This window comes from Benincasa hispida, chromosome 1 (genome assembly GCF_027475165.1).
Source record: "Benincasa hispida cultivar pf3 chromosome 1, pf3_genome.v1.1, whole genome shotgun sequence".
Lineage (NCBI taxonomy): Eukaryota > Viridiplantae > Streptophyta > Magnoliopsida > Cucurbitales > Cucurbitaceae > Benincasa > Benincasa hispida.
The window spans coordinates 47,423,141-47,445,429 of record NC_143478.1 but is presented as its reverse complement, the minus strand read 5'-3'; the positions used below and the strand labels follow the sequence as shown (position 1 = coordinate 47,445,429).

General features: G+C 28.3%; 1 protein-coding gene across 1 annotated transcript; it reads right to left on the bottom strand.

The window, feature by feature from the left end:
* Positions 1-7,351: 7,351 nt before the first annotated feature.
* On the bottom strand, positions 7,352-9,279 carry LOC120070297 (protein C2-DOMAIN ABA-RELATED 4-like). Its single transcript, XM_039022219.2, has 3 exons — positions 8,817-9,279; positions 7,817-7,912; positions 7,352-7,688 (listed from the first exon to the last, which is right to left on the bottom strand). The coding sequence occupies exons 1-3, from the start codon at positions 8,925-8,927 to the stop codon at positions 7,398-7,400; spliced, it is 498 nt and encodes a 165-aa protein (XP_038878147.1). The 5' UTR covers positions 8,928-9,279; the 3' UTR covers positions 7,352-7,397.
* Positions 9,280-22,289: the final 13,010 nt, after the last annotated feature.

Genomic DNA, 22,289 nt, shown 5'->3' with positions numbered 1-22,289 from the left:
TTATGCAAATTCCATACCCCTGCTCACATGTCTGCACATGAATGATCAGGATCAGATCATTTGTAGCACTTTACAACAATTGTAACATCTACAAAGTGGGTCGTACTCGTATTGTCACTAGGATAAGGTATCAAACCTTATCCATCTACTACAGACCATTTAGGTTATCACTTAATCATGATCCACCTGTATGTCTCTATATACATGTTTAAGCTACAAAAGATAACCTTGGATGTTAGTAAGGTTGACAAAATTCCTCGCAGTGTCGGGTCCCTGCGAGGACCCTCTCTGATCGGGGTGGGGAATCCTGATTTGACTGGGGATGGGGTCAAACGGGAAAAAATTTTCAGGGCCCTGTCTGGGGACGGGGCAGGGACAGGGATGGTATTCCTCCCCGTCCCCGACCCCTATTTGATATATTTTTATTTTTATAAATATATATTTATAATATATAAAATAATTTATTTATATATATGTTTATAATGTATAGTGTTGGATTGGAGCCCAATATTAAATATTCAATTTCTAACTCTAAGCCCAAGAAGCCAACCCCAAACTTAAAAAACTAAAAAAAAAGGCCATAAATTGAATATGATAGGGAAATCCCCAGGGGAACTAGTAGAGGAATCCCCGCGGGGAAACGGGGAATCCCCACCCCCGTCCCTGCCTTCAAATGGCGGAGACAGGGGCGGGGATGGGGTTAATTTTTTCCACGGGGTCGGGGTCGAGGACGGAGGACGCTCCCCGGCCCCGTTGCCAACCCTAGATGTTAGTTTATTGGTATGTAGGTTTAATGCTACTAAATGTCAAATAAAACATCTCATATAAAATGTTTGTATAATACAATTACAAACTATATGACCTTGCGAGATTTAGGGCATCAACTCCAACAGGGGCGAACTAGTATATTTTTCGGTGTCATTCCCTTATTTTCCTTATCCTTTTTATTTCTATTATTTTATGATCGATTACTTATTTGACTCTAATAAGTGGGAGTGGAAGTTTGAGATATAATTTAGTTTATTCTACATTTTATTTGTATCTTGCAATAAATTTTCAACAATAACAATTACATTTAAAAATGTAAATTAAAAACTAAATTAGTTTTAAGTGGTTAAAGATATGTTTCCAGTGATTTTGAACATGATAAAAGTGATTTTAATCATTTTAAAATCACTTCCTAACATGTAATTTCAATTTTCTTTTTTGCCACAAGCATAAACATTTTATATATTTCTACACAAAATTGTTCTTACTACTACAATTATGGGAATAATCTTTGTTAAAAATAATGAAAAAAATAAAAATATAGGATTTGGACCACCCTCCATTTTCATGAAAGTCTTAGAATTTAAACAATGTAAAACGGTAAAATAAAGAAGAAAGAAAAGAATTTGGTACGTCATTAGATAGAATCATGGTCGATTTTATTTCGATTAGCTTACAAAAAAAATATTTTTTAATAATAATTTTAAAAACATTCAACGTGCTTAACAAAATTTTCTAAAGTAGTTTGATTTGTTATATATTAAAAATATTTTTATTAATATCAATTATATAAAGAACCATTATAAAATACCATGAACTAATAATTTACAATAAGGGTCTTCAGAATTGGTTGTCTAGGATAGTCACTGTCGGAATTGGTGATGGCGGTTGTTGGATGTAGTCACTAGTGATAATAATTGGAGGTGACTGTTGGAGGTGGCCATCAGTGGTGGTGATCAAAGGTGGTGGCTGGCAGTGGCGGTGGCCAGAGGTAGTAGTGGAGTTGGCTGCTAACCCTGATGGTCGAAGTTGGTAGGAGTTGACCAACAGCATTCACCGAAGATGGTGTCCAAAGTTGGTCGCCGATGGTATTGGTCAAAGTTGATCGGTAGAGGGTAGTGGTAGCCATGACAAATTAGAGGTAGTTGGCTTTTGAGATTATACAAATTATACAAATTATACAAATTAGGGAGAGATTAACCATTAAACAAAGTAATTTTTCTAAAAGTTAATATTAAATTTATCCTAAACCGAATTATTTCATACTTTTTTTTTCAAAATCTATTTTGAGTGAATGTCAAATTTTTTGAATTTTTTCCAAAATGACCTTTTTTTTAAATAAATAAATAAACACTTAAAGGTATTACAAATGTAAACGCACACCAAAAATATTTCTACCATCTATATATATCTATTGAATTGAAATTTTTTTTAGCCAAAGATGTAAAAGAATATATATCTATTGAATTGAAGAATATTTTAGCCAAGGATGTAAGAGAATATATATATATATATTTTAAGTTGATTAGCACATTCAAATTTCTAACTACTTAATCAAGAATACATATTTTACCAAATGAACTCTCATTTGTTTTGTTATTATTAATATTTCTTTTTCGAGTTCTTTTTAAACCATAGTTACACCCAATAATTGTTTTTTTTTTTTTTTTTTTTTATTTTTTTTTTTTTATAGAATATATTAGGTCATTGCTAAAAATAAACTAAAGTTTTTCATCTTTCATACATAGTATCTTATTAGACAATTATTTTAATGGCTCGTCCCACTGCATCTCGGTCAGAATGACTGAGAACAAAACAAAATTTTAATTTCTTTTAATAACGCATTTGAAGTACCAACATGTTTGAATTTATCAGTAGAATCCTAGCCAAGACAACAGCTAAAATTGAACGAAAATTGAGAAGAAAAATAAAAGAAACTTGAATTATAAAGAAATCTGGCAACTTTTCAAGCTTTCTCCAGCTCGTTGCACTGCATATATTTACATGTATATATATGTATGTTTATATATATATATATATCCAGTTCTTGGAGTCTATTAGTAATAGAGTCTATCGATCATAAGAGTCTATTACTAATAAATTTTACTATTGATAGTACTAACTTTTATCATTGATATATTCATGTCGTTGATAAACTTTTAGTACCAATAGTAAAATCTATCATTGATAAAAGCATATAATCGATAAACTTTTACAATATTAAGGTGAATAATACAACTTAATCTAACATAAGAGTGCCTATAACACAAAGTATATCTAACAAAAAAATCCGAAATAAATTGTAAACATAATAATAATAACGACTAAATAAACTGTAAACATAACAACAACAATAATAACAACATTCAAATATTCAATATTTAATACATCATTTCGAATAAAAGTAAATAGCTATATACATAACTTTTTAATGATCGATTGTAGAACTTTTCTTGAAAATAATATCCACTGTGAACAAAATAATAATAAAAAAATCAGTAAAAAAAATATGAGAAACTTAATTTTCTATTAAATAACAAAAATATATCAACTTACCAAAAGAAAAATGTTGCACCTTACCAAAAAAAAAAAAACATTTGAATGATCGTTTGTAGAATTTTTCTTAGAAATAATATCCACCATAAACAAAATAATAATTAAAAAATTAGTACAAGATTATGAGAAACCTAATTTTCTTTTAAATAACAAAAATATATCAACTTACCAAAAGAAAAATATTGCACTAAAATAAAGTAATAATATGAACAGGTAGAAAGATGGTAAAAATTAAATGGTTGTCGACTTTGGTGGAAAAATATGAAAAAGATGCTAGAAGGATGGCTTTTTGGACCGTAAATATGAAGGAGATGGAAATCAACCATGCTTCTTAGGTGTTAGGGACCAAATGAATGAAGAAAGTAGAGGAATTGAGGGGGGAACAAGTAAAATTTAAGGGGAGAGTGGAGTGAAAAACGACAAAATCCAAAAAAATATTTCACAGTCAATGAGGTGGTCCGGCACGCATAGTTACTGACAACAGTCTGAATACGTCTTTTTCAGAGGATTTGACGTTTCAATTTTTTTTCTTTTTTCTTTTTTTATTTAATTACATTCAAGGGACTGATAAAAAAAAAAAGAATAAAATGATGTTGAATGCGTCTCTTTTAAATAATGAAAAAAAAAAACACCTACTTTCCCTTAAATAGTTTGAAAACAACCATTTTATCTAATTAAGTTCTAAAACCTCCTTATTTCTTCAACTAATCCATGAAAGCTTCCAAATTAACCGGTTAGAATAATTGCTTATAGAGGTTAATTATTAGAGAAATGGGCCAACTCCACTTATGCACTACATCTTTATAATTTTGATCTCTTTATAGATGATCAACCGCCCCAATTTTTTCTTCTTTAATCATGACTTGCCTATTAAATTAGCCAACCACAAACTTGTTTCTCACCTCCTATCCTAACAAATTAAAAGTAAGCTTATGAATGCTTGAGTTTTGTCTCCAAATTTTCTAACAATTATATCACGAAAATCGATTTCAACGATTAAAAACATATTTTAAAATGACTTTAAAAATGATAAAAATGACAAAATTGTTTTTAACCATTTCAGAGTTACTCCCAAACATGTCTTAAGTATGCCTTAGTGGCTAAAAACTGAAATTGTTTGGAGAAATAAATAACGTAACTTCACTCAATCAAAATGATAATTTTCTATACATTTGTAGCAAATGACTAGTCCAATAATCCAAAATTTACTCATAATATATGAAATAAAATGACACGATAAGTTTTCTTTTTCTTTTTTTTAATCTATGTATATATGCCTAATTTAGTCTAAATTCAAATAATGATTTAGACTATAGGAGAGAATAAGATAGTAAAAAAGACCAAATAGAAAAAAGAAATTTAGACGACTCAAAAAGATAAAAGAAAAAGAAAGATAGATGAATGAATGAAAAAAACAAACCAAACTTGATAAATGAGAAAGATTGAAGGGGATATTGAGAAATTTGAGTGATTGAGAGAGAGAGTATAAAAGGGATTTGTCTATGGGAAAGAGAGGAGTTGAGTTAATTTGGTGGTGGGGAAACAAATAATTGATGCATCAAGAACAAAGTAAAAGAGTTGAAAATGTAGAATAGGACAAATTTTGAAAATTATTCCACAGACATTAAGGGCCCATAGATATAAATATAAGTATCTATTTTTCAACTCTAAACAAGATCAATTATTTCACCTCGAAAATGAAATCTAAACTCAAAATATATCTAATCAATAAGTTTAATTAATGTGTCTTAGCGACTAAGAATCATATATAAATATCCTACTTTTATTATATTAAGAATATATATTCATAAAATTTTAAGCTCTCGATTATGTTTATTTGAATTCGACTTAGTTAGTTAAGGTATTAATAATCTTTTTCAAAACAAATATACCTTTATATAAATAATAATGTTGAAAAAAAACTTTTTTTTTTTTTTTGAAAGAATATTAGGGGCCTAGGAGGCCACAAACAAGAGATTGAGGTTGTAGACAAGACAAGAAGGTGAGGAGAAAACAAAGAACAAGAAATTATATTTTAAATGTAAAATCAGTTGGTCAAGCCTTCCTATATATTTCTTCTAATCCAAGAAAAATATAATTTAGAACATGTCACCCACTCATTTAGCTCACATTAGAATCTTAAATTATTAATTTAATGCACCCAACCAAATCCAAACTCTCTTATTCTTCTTGTCTTTTTGAAGATTGAAGCTAATTTTTATACCCAATTGCAATAATTCAATATATATTTTTCAAAGAAAACAAAATTTAACCAAACCCAAAAATTTGGCATAATCCCAACAGAAATTGGTGGTTTGGGATGTGTGATAAGGTCAACTAGAGAATTCACAATTTTATATGCACAAACTTGTAGTACTCCCCCAATAAAGTGAATTTTTTACTAATAAAAAAATGTTAAACTATTTATAAAAATAAATAAATAAATAATGATAACCACTAATAGATTGTTATAAGTTTTTATCATATAAATATTGATAAGATTTCCATTAACCTCTATTAAAAAATATTAAATTTTTATTATTTTGTGTATATAATTTCTCTTATTTTTCTATTTTTGAAAATCACTCAATAAATAGGTTATTATTAGTAGTAGTTTGATTTTATAGGGTTGGTTGTTGTTTTTGATTGGTCTTAACTTTAGAATATGTTTTGCATATCTTTAATTTTATAAGCTTATGTGTACTTGATCCTTAAACTTTAAAATTTATTTAATAAAGTCTTGAGCTTTCAATTTTATTTCTAATAGATAATTGAATTTTCAATTTTGTGTCGAATAGTTTCATGACTCGGTGATGTTTTCAATTTTATTTCAAAAGTCTAACCTTTTAGTTAAAAAAGTCTTACCCAGTTGAATTACATGTAAGTTGACAATTTAGATCGCAGTTATTATAAGAGACCTAACAACAAATTATCGTATTTAACTTTATTTGATTCTTTTAAAGTCTACTCTATTAATTATATATCTATTTCATCCCTTCAAACATTTTAAAAAAAGGAAGAAAAAAAAACAAGTGGTTCTATCAACTAAACTAAAGTTCCACATAAAAGATTGTGACACCTACCTATAAGGGAATAATTTTTTTTGAACAAGTCAATTGGTTAATGTATTATTGTGCTATTTTTTAAGTAAATACATTACATCTATAGACATGAGCTTGAGAGAATGACCCTGTCGTCATGCTTTCTCCTCCCCTTACTAATTAATTAATTATTTTCGATCGATGTGATTTCAATTGTCTAATTATATTGTTTACACTTTTAATAAATTTTAAATTTAGTCCAAGTGCTATGTTTTTGTTGATTTTATAGAAATTTTTTTTGTTATCCATTAGCATTTTTACTATAAATTTTGATAACATATTCACATATTATATTTCCTTACATGAAAATTATTATTATTATTATTATTTATTCCATTTCAATAAAATGAACTTTGAGGGACTAAATCTAAGATTCGTTAAAATTATAGGAACTAAAATTGAACCAACTTCAAATTATAAGGACAAAATTGGTATTTAACCTAAATTATTTTATTTTTGTTTTAAAATTATAATGCTATATCTATACACACACATACATACATACAAATAGACCAAACAATATCTAAAAATGTTATTAAATGAATACTACTTTTTATTCTTGTATTTTTGTGTCTATTTTTAATTTCAAATGGATAATAACAACTAATTTTAAGATATATTAAATATAAAAAGACTAAATTTAGATATTTGAAAGTATAATGATTAAAATAAACTAAGATTTAAAATACATAATTGGTGTGATATTAAAACTCTCGATAAAATTAAAAATCAATATTATATTTAATAGCAATATTTGAGTACAACATATCATCTTTGTACATTTGATTGGTTGATTTCTTAAAGATTGCACCATATTACATATATCCACTCATTCCATGGATATAATTGGGAGGCCACAACACAACTAGTTTAATAATTAAAACAAAATTGATAGACACCAACTAAAAGTCCAAAAAGAAATCCCATTTCATAAAATATATTATTATTTAATTATTTTTAATTTTTTTATATCTACAGTCCCCTAGAGCCAGGAATATCAATCCATTGCAACTGTAGCTCAATTTCACCAGACTCAACATTTCTTAGCCTTAGAAACATTTTCTGAATAACTTTTCCATCTGCCCAAACTATACAACTTTCTTCAGACAAACAATTTTCCCTACTTGGTTGAATCTTTCTTATGATGGTTCCATTTGGGAGATTGTTCAATCTCATCTTGACTGCTTCCACGAAAGGTCGAACGTCGAACTCCGCATCCCCCATCTTGTCGTCGAGCGAGAACAAGTCCTTGTCATATACCAACTGTATAAACATAAAACGAAAATGTTATCGAAACATACTTTTAGTATTTCTTTTTTCATTGAATTTAAGCTCATATGAAAACAAAGAAAAAAGTGGGATATAAATAGATGATGTGATGTAGTATTTACCACGTTGACCGGAAGATTTGGATCTTGGATTGATAGAGTTAGATCTTCATTCCACTCTGGGTTGATATTTTGCTTCACTACTCGAGTCTTCAATTTCTATAGAACACGCAATATAATTGACTTAGTCCATAAAACTCAAAAACCTTGTTAATACAATACGTCGTAAGAGCTAAAGTTGACGATAACTTAGAGTAAATTTAATCTAAATTCTTCTTTGCATGTACATATTTGAAAATTAATTACTACAAAATGATAAAAATTGACTGTCGGAATTAGTTCAAGAAGAAATGACTCAACCAAAGTTTAAACCAAGTATTCAAAAGTTTGATAAATTTTAATGAACTTAATCTTCTTAAGATACTTTTACCTTGTTCGAATCCGCATATAATTTTTAAAAATTAGGTTTATAAATATTAATTCAATATATGAATTTCTTTATTTTGATATTTATTTCTAAGTAGATATTTTCAAAATTCAGACTCGAATTCAGAAATTTTTTTAAGAAAGATCAAAACTACCGTAAAGTGTGAGAAAATAATTATAATTTTAAAAAACAAAGCTAAAAAAGTATTAGCATAAGATCCAATTAAAAAAAATAGCACTCAAAATTCACTAAAGAATCACTAAATTTAAAAGTTTGAACTCATAGCACTTGATTTTAGAAACTCTAAAAATGGTTAGAACAACAAACAATCAAACAAATTTAGCTCCCTCACCAAATTTGACTTAGTTTTAAATCCGTCAAGAGAACAAACATATATCTTTATTGTGACGTCTCTTCTCTATTTCGACATAAGATCCTCAACACCATCGGACATAAAAAAGAAAAAAAACACAAACATCCAAACAGAACCCAAAACCCAAAATCAAAATCAAAATCATGAGATGACAATTGTTCAATCAAAAGCTTCAACAAAACCAGAATGAGTGAAAGGAACAACAAAGTCAATGGTAGAAAAAGAAAACAGAGTAATGAAGAAGAAGAAGAAGAAGAAGAAACCTGTTTGCCCATCTTGAAAATAACATAAGGATCACTGCTAACAACATCTCTTACAGCAAGATTAACACCTCTAAACACATGGACTCTGAGCAAACCCATTAAATTCTCCATTTTCAAACTCCCCCTTTTAATTTTTCTCCAAATCAGAGAGATTCTCCAAGAAGAAGCTTTTAAACTCTGTTTTCTTCTTTTTCTGTGGGTTATGGATTTCCCTTTCCTTCTTTGGATATCCTTCTTCACCCTCAATGACAATTGACAATTCCAATGTGAATTTTTTATGCCTTCCCATTCTACCTAATTTATATACCTTCAAACATATTTTTCTTTTTCTTTTTGGGAAATTATAAAGTATAATATAGTTTGACTAGTATAACTTTGCTTGAATTACCATTTTAGCCTCCATTGTATGATTTTGATTTGGCCTCTATGGTCTTTTTTGTTTCTTCAAAGTTTAGAAAAATGTGGGAGTAGGTTAAGGATCCAAAATATATATATGAATGTTTTAGTAATTGTTTTTAGCTGTTGTCAATATTATGTTTAGTGACAATGACAACTTGGCATATTAAGTTTGGCAAGGATAGTTTGTCTAACTTACCAAAGTGTACTTAAAACAAGTTACCTTAAAAGGGGTTTTTTTTTCCCTTTTTATAATTCCTATGATTCGCCAAATAAACACATCCTACCAATTGTCTAAATATTTGATCATATTAGTTTAGTGGTTTAAGAAACATCTACTTTTTATAAAGATTAAAGTAGGTTCAAATTCTCACCCCACATGTAAAGTAATATTTTAAATATATATATATATATATAAAGATCGGTATTATTGAAGATACGTTGCCTTTTTGTTTCTTCAAACCTAAAAACCTATTCGATTGTCTCTAGTTTTTAAAATACATTTTAAACATTAATATGATCAATCTAAAATGTGAACTCATCCCACGCTTTATAACATTCAAATAAAACATGCCACAATAATAAATATAAAAATCAGAATCTTACAAAGGCTAGAGAGACTAATTATGGTAAATATTAACCTACTTTATATATTTTAAAAAAACAGCCTTATTTTACCACATCAAATAGGTGAGAATCCAAGTTTCCAAATGAGATTTGGGCAGTCAAAAACAATGATATTCATTACTATCACGCGTCTAATTAATTGTGGACCCCTTTCAAAAAGTAACCTTCATTTTAAAGGTAGAAAGTATGGAGAGAGATTAGTAAGAAAATCTTTTGTTTGTTTTTTTAAAATTATTTAAATGATAAAATTGTAATAGTATAATATCACAGTCTATTGCAATAGTATAATATCATAGATTATCTGTAATAGATTGTAATAGACTATTATACATGCCTATCTGAACGGTCTATCATAAATAGACAATTAAATTTTGCTATATTTATAAATATTTTGATACATTTTCCTATATTTAAAAACAATCATTATCTTTTTAATCTTAAAAAAATTCTTAAAGAGTTGATAATACATGTTTTAAGTGGATTAAACTATGATCATTTGCTATTTTGGTCTAAAACCAAATTTGTTTGATAAATATTAATTATTAAGTACAAATCTCACTTTTGCCAATTAAATTCATTATATTTTTGTCCTTGGTATATATGTACATACTTATACATACATATTCATTTTAAACTTAAAAATAATAACCATTATAGTTTTTCTTAATCAAATAATCATTTAATTATTCTCAATATTTTGTCATATTGTAATATGTATGCTAACATGATAATGAAAATGGATTTATCTAAAAACAAATATTTCGTACGTGCACCTAAATTATAATACAATCATCTAATATATTTTAACGGTTAAAAATAGACATAAATCAATTCAACAATAATTGACACGTGCGACTTTCTTTGAGGTTATAAATTTAGATCTTCTCAACTTCATTTGTTATACTAGAAAATAAAAAAACAACTAACACATTTAGCAGTTTAATCAAATAAAAAATGTTGATGCATTGCCATGTAAAAAGATTTATTAAGCCAATGACAAAATGATGTTTTTAAAAAATATAAAAAATATTAAATCATAAATACTAAAACTGAAACTTTTAAAATTTTTCGAATCAAATTTGAAACTGAATCGGATCCAAAACAAAAATGATTATCGATTTGAAACTAAAAATACGTCCAAAATACTATAGGTCAAATTTGTAGTTTAATCATTTTTTAAGTGAAAATTTCATAACTGTAATTTTTTTTAAAAAAATGATTTTGTTTTTTGATAAAAAAAACGACAAAATAAATTCCTTTTTGGAACTAATAATTGCAAGTTAGGAAAGTGGGGGGATTTTGCGAGAAGATGAAACACGCCACGCTGTCGAAATTGACCACGTAGTCAACGGTGATCGCTCGGGTCCACGTGGCTGCCGGCGTCACTTATTTGACTCGACGTCCAAGTTTACACACATGGCCACAATTGCAAAAAATAAATAAATAAATAATAGGTTTAAGTATAAAAAATGTCCCTGGTTTTTACACTATATAAGAAAATACTCTGAAGTTCTGAAAGTTTAAAAAATATCTTTAAACTTTTAAAAAAGTTAAAAAAATATATTTGTCGTAAATTTTGGATGAAAATTATTAAAGTTTTGTTTTAAAAATATCCATGAACTTTTAAAATGTTTCAAAAATACTCTTAACTTAATAAAAGTTCAAAAATACCTCCACCATTAGTAATTGAACAAAAATCGTTCATTCCTCGTAACAAAAGTGACTTTAAAAATTAAAAAAAAAATGCTCCTATTGATCAATTTATTTGAAATTTTTTTAAGTTTGAAAAGAATCAATTTTAAAATAAATGATGAGATATCCTCATTTTTTTTCATAAAGATACTCTCATATTTCTCTTAATTTTTCAATTCTTAGTTTACACAAATTTTCTCAACAAGCAAAATAAAAACCAAAATTTTAAGTTAAAACATAAAAATACCACAATTTCACAAAATTGCAAATTGGAAGGAGTATCTCTTCATGCGCGCGTATCAAATGGAGAGCGTTGCGGTGCCGCAAGGCAGGACTGCAACATGACACGGTCATGCTTGTCCAAGGCATGTTGCCTATGACCGCATGTCCACCTCCACCTCTTTTTACCATGCTTTTTCATTTTGCTAGTTGGTTTACTTTCTATGTACTTTTCTTAGTGTATGACCGCTCGCCCGTTTCCATATGCAAGGGTGACGAATGTCTTTTTGTTCAGAATGCACTATACGGGAGTAAGACTAATCATCATATCCTCATATAACGAGTGATATGCTATAAAGCCGTTGTTGTTGCTTATTGCTTTCTAGCCTACTACAATATTTCTTTGCTCAAATCATGCTTTCAAACGTTTGCGAAAATTTTTCCTCTAAATCAGTTTTCTAAAATCGTTTTCTCCAAAATAAGAGTGGAGGTTGTGAGAGGCACTCGGTATGCCATCGACGATTCGAATTCGAATTGGCTGATTTGTTCTTGAGCAGGAACAAGTAACACACAAGCGCTAAGTGAAGCTTCCGAAAGGACAATTGTGACATAACGCTTGCCTAGCAGACTGTGAATGGCGCAGGGCACAAGTCCTCTTGCTCGATTTCATCGTTTTGGCTCCCGTTACTTGCTAATTACTCCATTTAAGTCAAATTGCATCCAAAATGTCCCAACGACTTTTTTGCTCAATAACCTATCTAAGAACTAAAATAAATATTAAATTCCTAAGAACCAACACGATTTAGCCTGATACTTTTTTTATTTGCCTAATTATCGTTTTGATACGTTTCAAGAGGAGATTTTGATTTTGGATTTTTGTGAAAATTTGTGGTATTATATTTTTTAACTTAAAATTTTGGTTTTTTATTTTTGTTGTTGGAAAAATTAGTATAAGCTAAGAATTGGAAAATTAAGAGAAATATAAGAGTGCCTATATGAAAAAAAATGAGTATATCTATATAAATTATTTTAAAATTGATTCTTTTCGAATTTAAAAAAGAAATATTCACACAAATTAATAAGTAGGAGCGTTTTTTTTTACTTTTTTATTTTTAAAGTCATTTTTTTCATGAGAAATTAATGGTTTTTGTTTAAATACTAACGGAGGAAGTAATTTTAAATTTTTATTAAGATTTTTGAAATGTTTTGAAAGTCCAGGGGTATTTTTGATAATTTTAATGGTTTTCATTGTAAGAGTATTTTGTTAACTTTTTAAAAGTTTAAGAGTATTTTTGAAACTTTTGAAACTTCTGAAACTTTTGGAAACTTCAAGAGCATATATAAAAAATAAAAAAATAAGTGTTGGGAATGCGACCAAAGTCCCACATTGGTTAGATTAGAGAAGGATCATGAGTATATAAGTAAGGATGACTATCTCCATTGGTATGAGGTCTTTTGGTTTGAAACCATCCTTGATGCCAAACAAAGATGGAGCCTTGGAAGAAGTAGTCATGGTGTGATCCGTGGTTATGCCTAGATATGAGTTAGACGGATGGATGACTAGATGACTATCTCCATTGATAGGGTTTATGCCCAAAGTGGGAGGGTCGTTGTCCCTAACAATAAGAAGAATTAGGAAGTTAGGAAAAATTGCAATTTAAATCTTAAACTTTATGAGTTATATTAGTTTAAACTTTAAATTTTCTTAATTGTATTAATTTACACCTCTTTTCCAGTTTTAAAATATATAGTTTTGTCTTTGAAGTTTAAATTAAAATATATAAAAAGCCAATAATAAAAATTTTCTATGACCAATTTTTATAATAAATTTTCAAAATTTGTCATTTTTTAAAGGATTGTTTTTTCCCCTTCTTTTAAATATATGTAGAGTTGGAAGGATTGAACCACTAATCTTCAAGTCAATAGTACGTGTTTGACGACAATTGAGTTGTATTCATTTTGACATTTTAAAAATGCTTCTTAAAATTTAAAAAACAAAAAACATAACTAACTATCAAATGAGTTTAATTTTTAAAAATGAGAAATATGAATCAGAAATATGAAATAAAAGCCTTAAGCCCTTTCCAATTTGTAATAGTACATACTACTTCGTTAATTTTCCCTCATTTTTTTAGTTTAGAAAAAGGAAAAATATGATTTTAGTCTTCAGGTTATGATTCTAGCTTTCAATTAGTTTTAAGTTTCAAAATGTTACCGTTACAAATTTTAATTTTGAGTTTAATATCAATTTAGTCCCTAAATTTCAAAATTTTTATATTTTTACTTTGAGTTTTGAGTTTAATTTTAATTTGCTCCTTATACTTTTACTCCCAAGTATTCACTAATACTCGTATTGGCCTTTGACATTAACTTTCAGTTAATTAATCTAAAATAATTATTCAGTGAAATTATTAAATTAATTTTAAAAGTAAGGTAAAAGTAGTGAATACTAAATTACTAATTAATTATAGTTTTTAAAATTAATTAATAAACATTCATAAAAGTGAGTATTGAATAAAAGAATTAAGGTTGTTAACGAAGATCAAACGGAAACAAAATTTAAAACTCAAGCTTAAAAGTGTAATATTTTGAAACCTAGAAACTACATGAAAATTAAATTCAAATTCAAAGGTTAAAAGAACAATATTTTGAAGCATAGGGACCAATATCTAAAATTTATTGAAAAAAAATGTATTTTTCTTTTCAGAAAATTTTAATTCAAATTAGGGTCCAAACCGAAATAAATACATGTCCTATAAAGTATAAACTCAAAACGTTTTGAAGATTGATTTAGTTTTTCAAAATATGGAATCAAAAGATTGTTCATCGATTTGGATGGATTTCAGGTTTTTATTTATTTTTATTTCTTTTACTTTGATTGATTTTCTTTAATAAAAAATTACTAGTTTTTTTCGGTGTTGATTTTTTATTTTCATTAAACAAATATGTAAGTTTTGATCAGAAAATCAAAATAAGCAAAACCACTCACGAAAATTTTTGATAGGCCTCCAATTATGTTGCAATCTCAAGAAAGAAAGAATAGAGGAAAGACAATTGAATCGCTTAAGGACGACTTCCAATTCTGTTGGGAGAAGTGGAGGTTTAAAAGAAGAAAGAAACGGAAAGAAAGGATAGTGAAGTCTGAATATTAGGAGTAAGGAAGGAGAGCTCTCGGAAGTGGAAGTTCGGAAGTTTCTGTCGTGGAGAAGTCATCGTAGTGTACCACTCATCGTCTACTTCTACTAAGTGATCATGTAGCAGAGCTCAGCGATCACATAGCATTTGGTAGGCGATCATATAGAATCTAGTAAGCGATCGTGTAATATTTTGTAAGCGATCGTGTAGTGCCTTGTAAGCGATCGCGGGGTGTTTGTGGGCGATCATCTAGCGTTACTCAGCGATCATGTAGAGACTGTAAGCGATTGTATAGAGTTTTGTAAACGATCGTGGGAGTTTGATAAACAATCGTCTAGTCTCTTTTTGACTCATATTGTTTAATAAAGAATTCATTCATCGTCTGAAAGATTGTATCAACATGTTACGATGATAAAGACTTTTAAGAATCAGTATCTAACAAATTTAAAGGCTAAAATATAATTAATAACCATTGAAATAAAAGATTTTAGGTACCAAAATAGGATTAAAATAAATTTATTTTTGTAAAATGTAGTATTTACTTGTTTTGAATCATTCCCTCAAAAGATGGTTTATTTTCACCAAATAATTACTTATTTCTTGATTAAGGTTTTATTTGGACTTCAAAAAAAAAAAAAAAAATGTTTTGTTTGGACTTATAAGAAAATGTCCATCAATTAATTAAATTCTAGATTCAATCATAAAATTTTGTAGAATAAAATATCAAATTGAAATCTAATCCAACCTCAAATATACTAATAAATTTTCCGACCATCAAATTTATTAGATTATATTTTTTCGACATAATTAAATTAGAGTAATTTTTTAAATAGAAAAAATGTTGAAAATATTTTTAAATATAACAAAATTTCACTGTCGATGTCTATCAATATTTATCACCGTCTATCAATATTTATCATTGTTTATCACTTATAGACAGTGATATTTTGCTATATTTATAAATAAGTTGGCTCATTTTATTATATTTGAAAATAATCTTAAATTATATTAGTGATAAAAATCAACTACAATGACAAAATAGTGGAGATCCAATGTTGATATTGATATTACAAGTTAATTGGATAAAAAAAACAAAAACTCAGTAACCTTATGGGGGCGTTTGGGGTAACGGATTAATTATATTATAGTCCTGGGTTTTATAGTTGGGTTATAATAATTTTTGTTTGTGATGTAGATTATTTTAGTTTGGGTTATAATAGTATGAATTTGAGGTATAAACTATTTTAGTTTAAGAAGAAAATAGTAAACGTTGTGGCAAAGAATAAAAAATCGATAAATGTAGAATAGTAAAAACTGTAGTAAATAGTAAATACGGTAGTAAATGAGGTTTTGAAATAGTGTTGGTGGAAGTTAATTGAGAAGTACAAAATAATATTTACAATAATAAGAGATGATTATTATAATCTTAGATAATTTTTGCCTCATACGTTTTCCGACATATTATTATTTTAATGCATATATCAGAGTTATATGATGTATATGGTCTCTTTGACAAATTCCAAATTGTTTTTGATCCCTCTCATTGGGACCATAAATGAGGGAACATCCTTACAACTTGTGAGGTGGTATATGCTATTATTATTTTAATAATTACCAATATTGAAGGACAAATCAATTATTTTATTTTTATTATTACTATTATTATTATTTGACAATAAGGACAAATCAATTATCATATTGTTTGACCATGTCAACTGTATTTCCATCTTAGATTAATTCATATGATTTTAATCAGTGAGATTCATAAATATACTCACTAGATTAAGATAATTAAGTAGACCCCACATTTAACTTTAACAATGACATAATTAGTGCCACTTGTGTATTTATAAATATTAGGCAGGCTTTTATGTATATGAATATTAATCTATTATGGGAATTCAATTGATATGACAAACAATATCATAATTGATTTGTCCTTATTAATATTAATAAGAGATTATCAACAAGAGTGTAGTTCAACTGACATAATATTTATACTATCGATTTCGAAGTTTGAGGTTCGGTTTCTCTATCTACACTTTAATTACAATACCTTTAAATATATATATATAAGAGATTTGCTGATATATATATGTATATATATGAGTTTATGAATATTTTTTTCATCAAATAATAAATTGATAATTTATGATGTTATCTTATCTAAAGCCGTAAAGTAATGTAGTGTATAGTTACTTTGCTATATAACAAAGTAATATTATATCGATACTATATGTATTGTAGATTATATTGACTTTTATAAAATTAGTTGCTTTTATGATGGAATAGAGAATTAAGGTCTACCATTTGTATTCACACAATTATAGAGTAGGTCTATAATTACATATGTATGGATTAGTTTATTGTTTAGTTATCTTGGAATCAGTCAGTTACATGGACGGAGAGACGTATCTTTAGTTGATCAAGTCATTAGCAATATTTTGTTAGTATATTGTTTAACTTTTGTTAGTATATTGTTTAACTAGCTTTGTTATGGATTACCTTACCGAAATAAAGAGATAAGACGTCTATAGATAAAGATTGAGGCCACATCCGACCAATAGCCACTCATAACCTTAAGAGACCAATTCGAGTGGATTTGTCGAGATCTATGAAAAGCCTTAAAATGTAGTTCAGAGAATCCATGAGTAAGCTTAGAAGCAACTCATAAGACCCATAGGAAGTTAGTTATAGACTTTTTCGGGATTTGTGCCATAAAATCGCTCGTAATTAATTAGTTTTTAAACATACTATTTGATTATTTTATTAAATATGCAATAACTAATTATCCATTATAGTAAACATTTAAGGTTATTATATGTAATCCTAGATAGTATGTGGTTGACAAACAATTACATTATGCTCAAATAATAACCTAAAGGGTCTATAGTATATGGATAAGGTTGGGTATCTTATCCTAGTGATAGTATGAATACAAGACCTGCTTTATAATTGTTACAAACGATTTGATCCAAATTGTTCATGTGGAGACATGTGAGTAGGGATATCCTATACAAAGAGTTTTTATAAGATTAGACCGCAAAATAATTAATCTCTTTTTGTAAACCAGTTAATTGAAGACATTAATATTTCACAAGATGATCATATATAACTCAATTTTAATCTTGAGTGAGTTATGAACTCCTGCCTGTATGGGCTCGTCATTGATTTTCATGGGTGAGATTGGCCCGAGTTGTCAACTCAATAAGCCTACCATTTTGGAGACAAGATGAAATTTACTTTTTCTCGAATAGGGTAAGTAGATGAGTAGTTCCTTTAAGTGTTGACTCAAGGACTTGAACAATGGAGCCCTACCATCTCATTGGTCCGAGAGACACTTGGATTATGGTTGGACTGTAAACAAATTATTCAATAGAGGATCAGTAGTACTTAAGGACACAAAAGTAATTACAGGGGTAAAACAGCATAGTTAATGACATAAAGGTAATTATAGGAGTAAAATAGATATTTGACCCAACTGTAATTACGAACAGCTCGTGAAGGATCGATTTATGTGCAATGATTATATCCATAGACACAACTACTTATTCTACAGTGAATAAGAGTGTAACTACGTGTCTATAGTGGTTTGCCACATTGTTAATAAATGGAGGTTAGTTAATTAATCTCGGATAATTTGAACTAATAATCTGTAAGTCCATAAGTTCATGCTAGCTCATAACGAATTGACAAGGACCAAAGCATTGAAAGAATATTTTGAAACGTTCAAATTAATTTTAGGAAAAGTTAATTAATTGTAATGGATACAATTAATATAGAATCTAATGTATGTAGATACATTACTATATAGTTAATTAGGAATATGATTCATATTTAAACTATATAATATGAGAGAATTAAATGTATTTTTTAATATGATTTAAATGATAAAAAATCAATATGAACAAGATTCATAATAAAACTATAGGTTAAGAGTTAATAGAAATACAATTCATTTTAAAACTATAGGTTAAGAGAGAAATTATTACTTAAATATGATTCAAATAAATATGAGATATTTAGATAAAGTTATTAATCAATTAATTATTATTATTTTAATTAATTAAAATTTATTCCATTTAATTAATTAATTAAATTAATTTAGCTCCTCTTTAATAAAGGGGAGAGGGGAAATGGTCGGAACAATTTTTGCTTTGCACTTCTACGATTAAAAATGGAGAAAAGTGGTTACTATAGGGTTAGTTTTTTTATGCATTCTCTCTTAACAAAAGATACAAAGAAAAAGTTCTTTGATTTGCTTCTTCTTCCTCTTCTATAAAAATTTCTTCTCTTTGAAGAAAGACTCTCCCCAGTCGGTACATTGTCAAGAGTCATAACAAAGAAGATCTTTTGGAGGAGATTCACAAAAGAGACTGTTTAACTTACTGGAATAGAAAAGTTTTTCAAAGGTATTTTTTTCCTTTTTATTTTATACTTAACCACAAAAATACAACATGAGATGATTTTGTATTTTTGTTTCTCATTTTTTGAATTTTTATCTAAACAAAAATCAACACAAAAATCGATCACATGCTTCCGCTGGGATTTGATCCCTTCAAGAAAATCTTTGAGGGAGCTTAGTTGTAGCTTAGAGTATCCATGCAAGAACTTAGAAGTGGCTTAGAGGATCTATGGGGAGCCTAGAGATAGCTTAAAAAACTCATAGAGAGCCTGAAGATAGCTTAAAAGACTCATAGGGAAGCTTAGTAGTACCATGAATGTCCTAGTAGTATCTAGTATTGTCATGGAGTGCCTAGTGGTTCTATGAAGGTCCTAGTAGTACTTAGCAATAATAGTCAACAGTACCATTGGACCTTCGCACTAGGTCGTGTGGTTAGTGATTTTAATTCATAATAGACAATTATTGGAAGAGTTAGTGGAAAGTCGAGCTAGATAGTGGTATTATAACCACCCAAAGTGAAACTTAGTGGTTTTGTGAGTTAAAGAGGAGTTATTATGAGTCTACGCATTCGTTAAACAATATTAATTCTATATAAACAATTAAAATCATTCATCAAAGAGTACGCTAAGAATACTCATGACTACTCTCAACTACTTTCACTCATTTCCTACTCACTTAAGGGTTAAAGTGTCAGGGATTGACACTACATCATTGTTCATTTTCCTTGTTTTTAGAGGGAATTTGGATTATTTCTTTCTTAAATTACAAATTTATAGTTAATCCATTTTTCGACAAATTTAGTTATATCTTAGAGTGAAATGATGAACAAGGGTGGAACTAGTTAAAATATTACCTATAGTCAAATATATACCCTCCTTAAAACTCAAATGAAAGAAAGAAAGAAGAAGGATTGGATACATATACTTTCACGAGGGAGAGAAAAAGAATGTGCTCTAACTTTTTAAGGGTATGAACATTTATTCTAAAAGATTATTTTTATAGTGTTTATTTTTCACTTCTTTTTCACTTCACCCATGTGAAAAGATTTTCGTAGACGTTGATTTCGAAAATAGATATTAAAATTAAATTCTTTTAAGGGTATGCTGAATCTAACTTGTTTGTGGGTAAATTTGGACCAGATAAAATAATGGAATTTAAGCGAGTCTCCAAGCTACGAGGCTAAAAAAAAGTGTAGGGATGAAAGCCCTAAGTGCAGTGGAAATCACATAACCAAAACTCATTATTAATTTGAGATTTCTAAAATACTCATACACTGGACAATTCAGAAATAATCCTGAGACCAAATTAAATAAAAAATTAACCTACTATAAAATTATAACCTAGGTTAAGCATGCTCAAATAAATCTACAGAGAAAGGGAGATAAAATCTTTACCTTTTTAGAATCCAACAAAATCAATTCTCCAACGGATTCATGAAATAAATACCACCACAAATGTTACCTCCCTATCCTCTAAGAATTTTCTGAAGGCTTTGGTTTGTGGGAACCAATTGAATTGGGAAAAGTAAAAAGAAGGATTTTTTTAGAGAAAAACAAAAGTTTAGAATTCTTATGTAGAATCTCAATTCATTGTGATCAAAAGGCAATGCTTTTGATCAATATAGAGAGAGAGGAACATGGGATCATCCATGTTTTAGATAACTCCCCTACTAGGGAGTTATGTGATTGATTAATTTAATTAATTAAATTAATAATTAATTTATTACATTAATGATCAATTAATCATTAATTAAATATAATTTAATTGATGATTTCATTTAAATCATATTAAATGAAACATCTCTCATATAAGTTATAGTTTTAATTCAATTAATTTAGCTAAATCAAATTTAGTTAAATTAAATATCAAATATTTAATTTAATTTATGAATCATATTCAATTGTATTTCTCTCATAAACAGTAGTTTTAGTATACATCAAATATACATTAATTTTAATCTATAGTTTTAATATGAATCCAATTCACATTAAACTAATATATGAACTCATTCAAATCTTTAATTCTCCCATAAATTAATTTTGAATCATATCTACAAAATTAACTTTATATTATAAAGTTTAACTAACATATAAACTTTATATAATAATGCATCATTTTACATTATATTATTTCCCAAAGTGAATTTGAATATTTCAAATTCAATTTAAGATATAGTTACCTCAATTCCCTTTACGAGCTAGAAAGGGGACCTCATGAACCTACATATCAGAAGTTCCAATGATATAAGATTAATTTGCTAAACTCATTAACGAAATTAATCAATATTCGTTAATTGTGGGTACACTCCACTAAATACCCACAACTGCACTCTTCTCACTACATATATATTTTGTGTCCACATATATAGACAAATGATAGCAAATTAGTCCTTCACGAGTGTTCGCAACACCAATTGGGTCAAATTACCGTTTTACCTCTAAGTTACCTCTGTATCATTAAGTACCAATGCTCTGCTAATGAACAACTTGTTTATGGTCCAACCATTAAACAGAAACCCCTCTAGGGCTAGTGAGAGGGTAGGGCCCTTTGTTCAAGTCCTGGAGACACCACTTAAGGGAACACTCATCTATTTACCATAAAGTTGGGAAAGAGTGAAATCCATTTTGTATTATTATGTTCATAACTCTCCACTTAGTCTTGTCCCCAAAATGGTACATTTGTTGAGTCGACGAACTTGCCACTCTCACCCATACAAATCAAAGGACAACTCCTTTTGAACAGGAGTTTATAATACTTTCAAGATTAAGACCAAGTTGCTTAGGTCATCCTATTTAAAATAGAAACCAAACTGGTCAATGGTGTTACATCTAGTGGTTACTATTTTTCGGTTTGATTTTATGCAAACTAATTGCATAGGATATCCCCACCCGCATGTCATCTACACGAACGCATTGGATCATTGCGTTTGTATCAAATACAAAGTGAGTCATATCCATAGAGTCACCAGGATAAGGTACCTAGCCTTATCCTTGTACTAT

What these genes read in the sequence shown, in the direction of transcription:
- LOC120070297 (XM_039022219.2), bottom strand. Translation starts at nt 8,927, where the DNA reads ATGGAGAATTTAATGGGTTTGCTCAGAGTCCATGTGTTTAGAGGTGTT. An exon ending in TTTTCAAGATGGGCAAACAG is followed by an intron (nt 7,913 to 8,816) that starts GTTTCTTCTTCT and finishes CGTGTTCTATAG; the next exon opens with AAATTGAAGACTCGAGTAGT. An exon ending in CAAATCTTCCGGTCAACGTG is followed by an intron (nt 7,689 to 7,816) that starts GTAAATACTACA and finishes ATGTTTATACAG; the next exon opens with TTGGTATATGACAAGGACTT.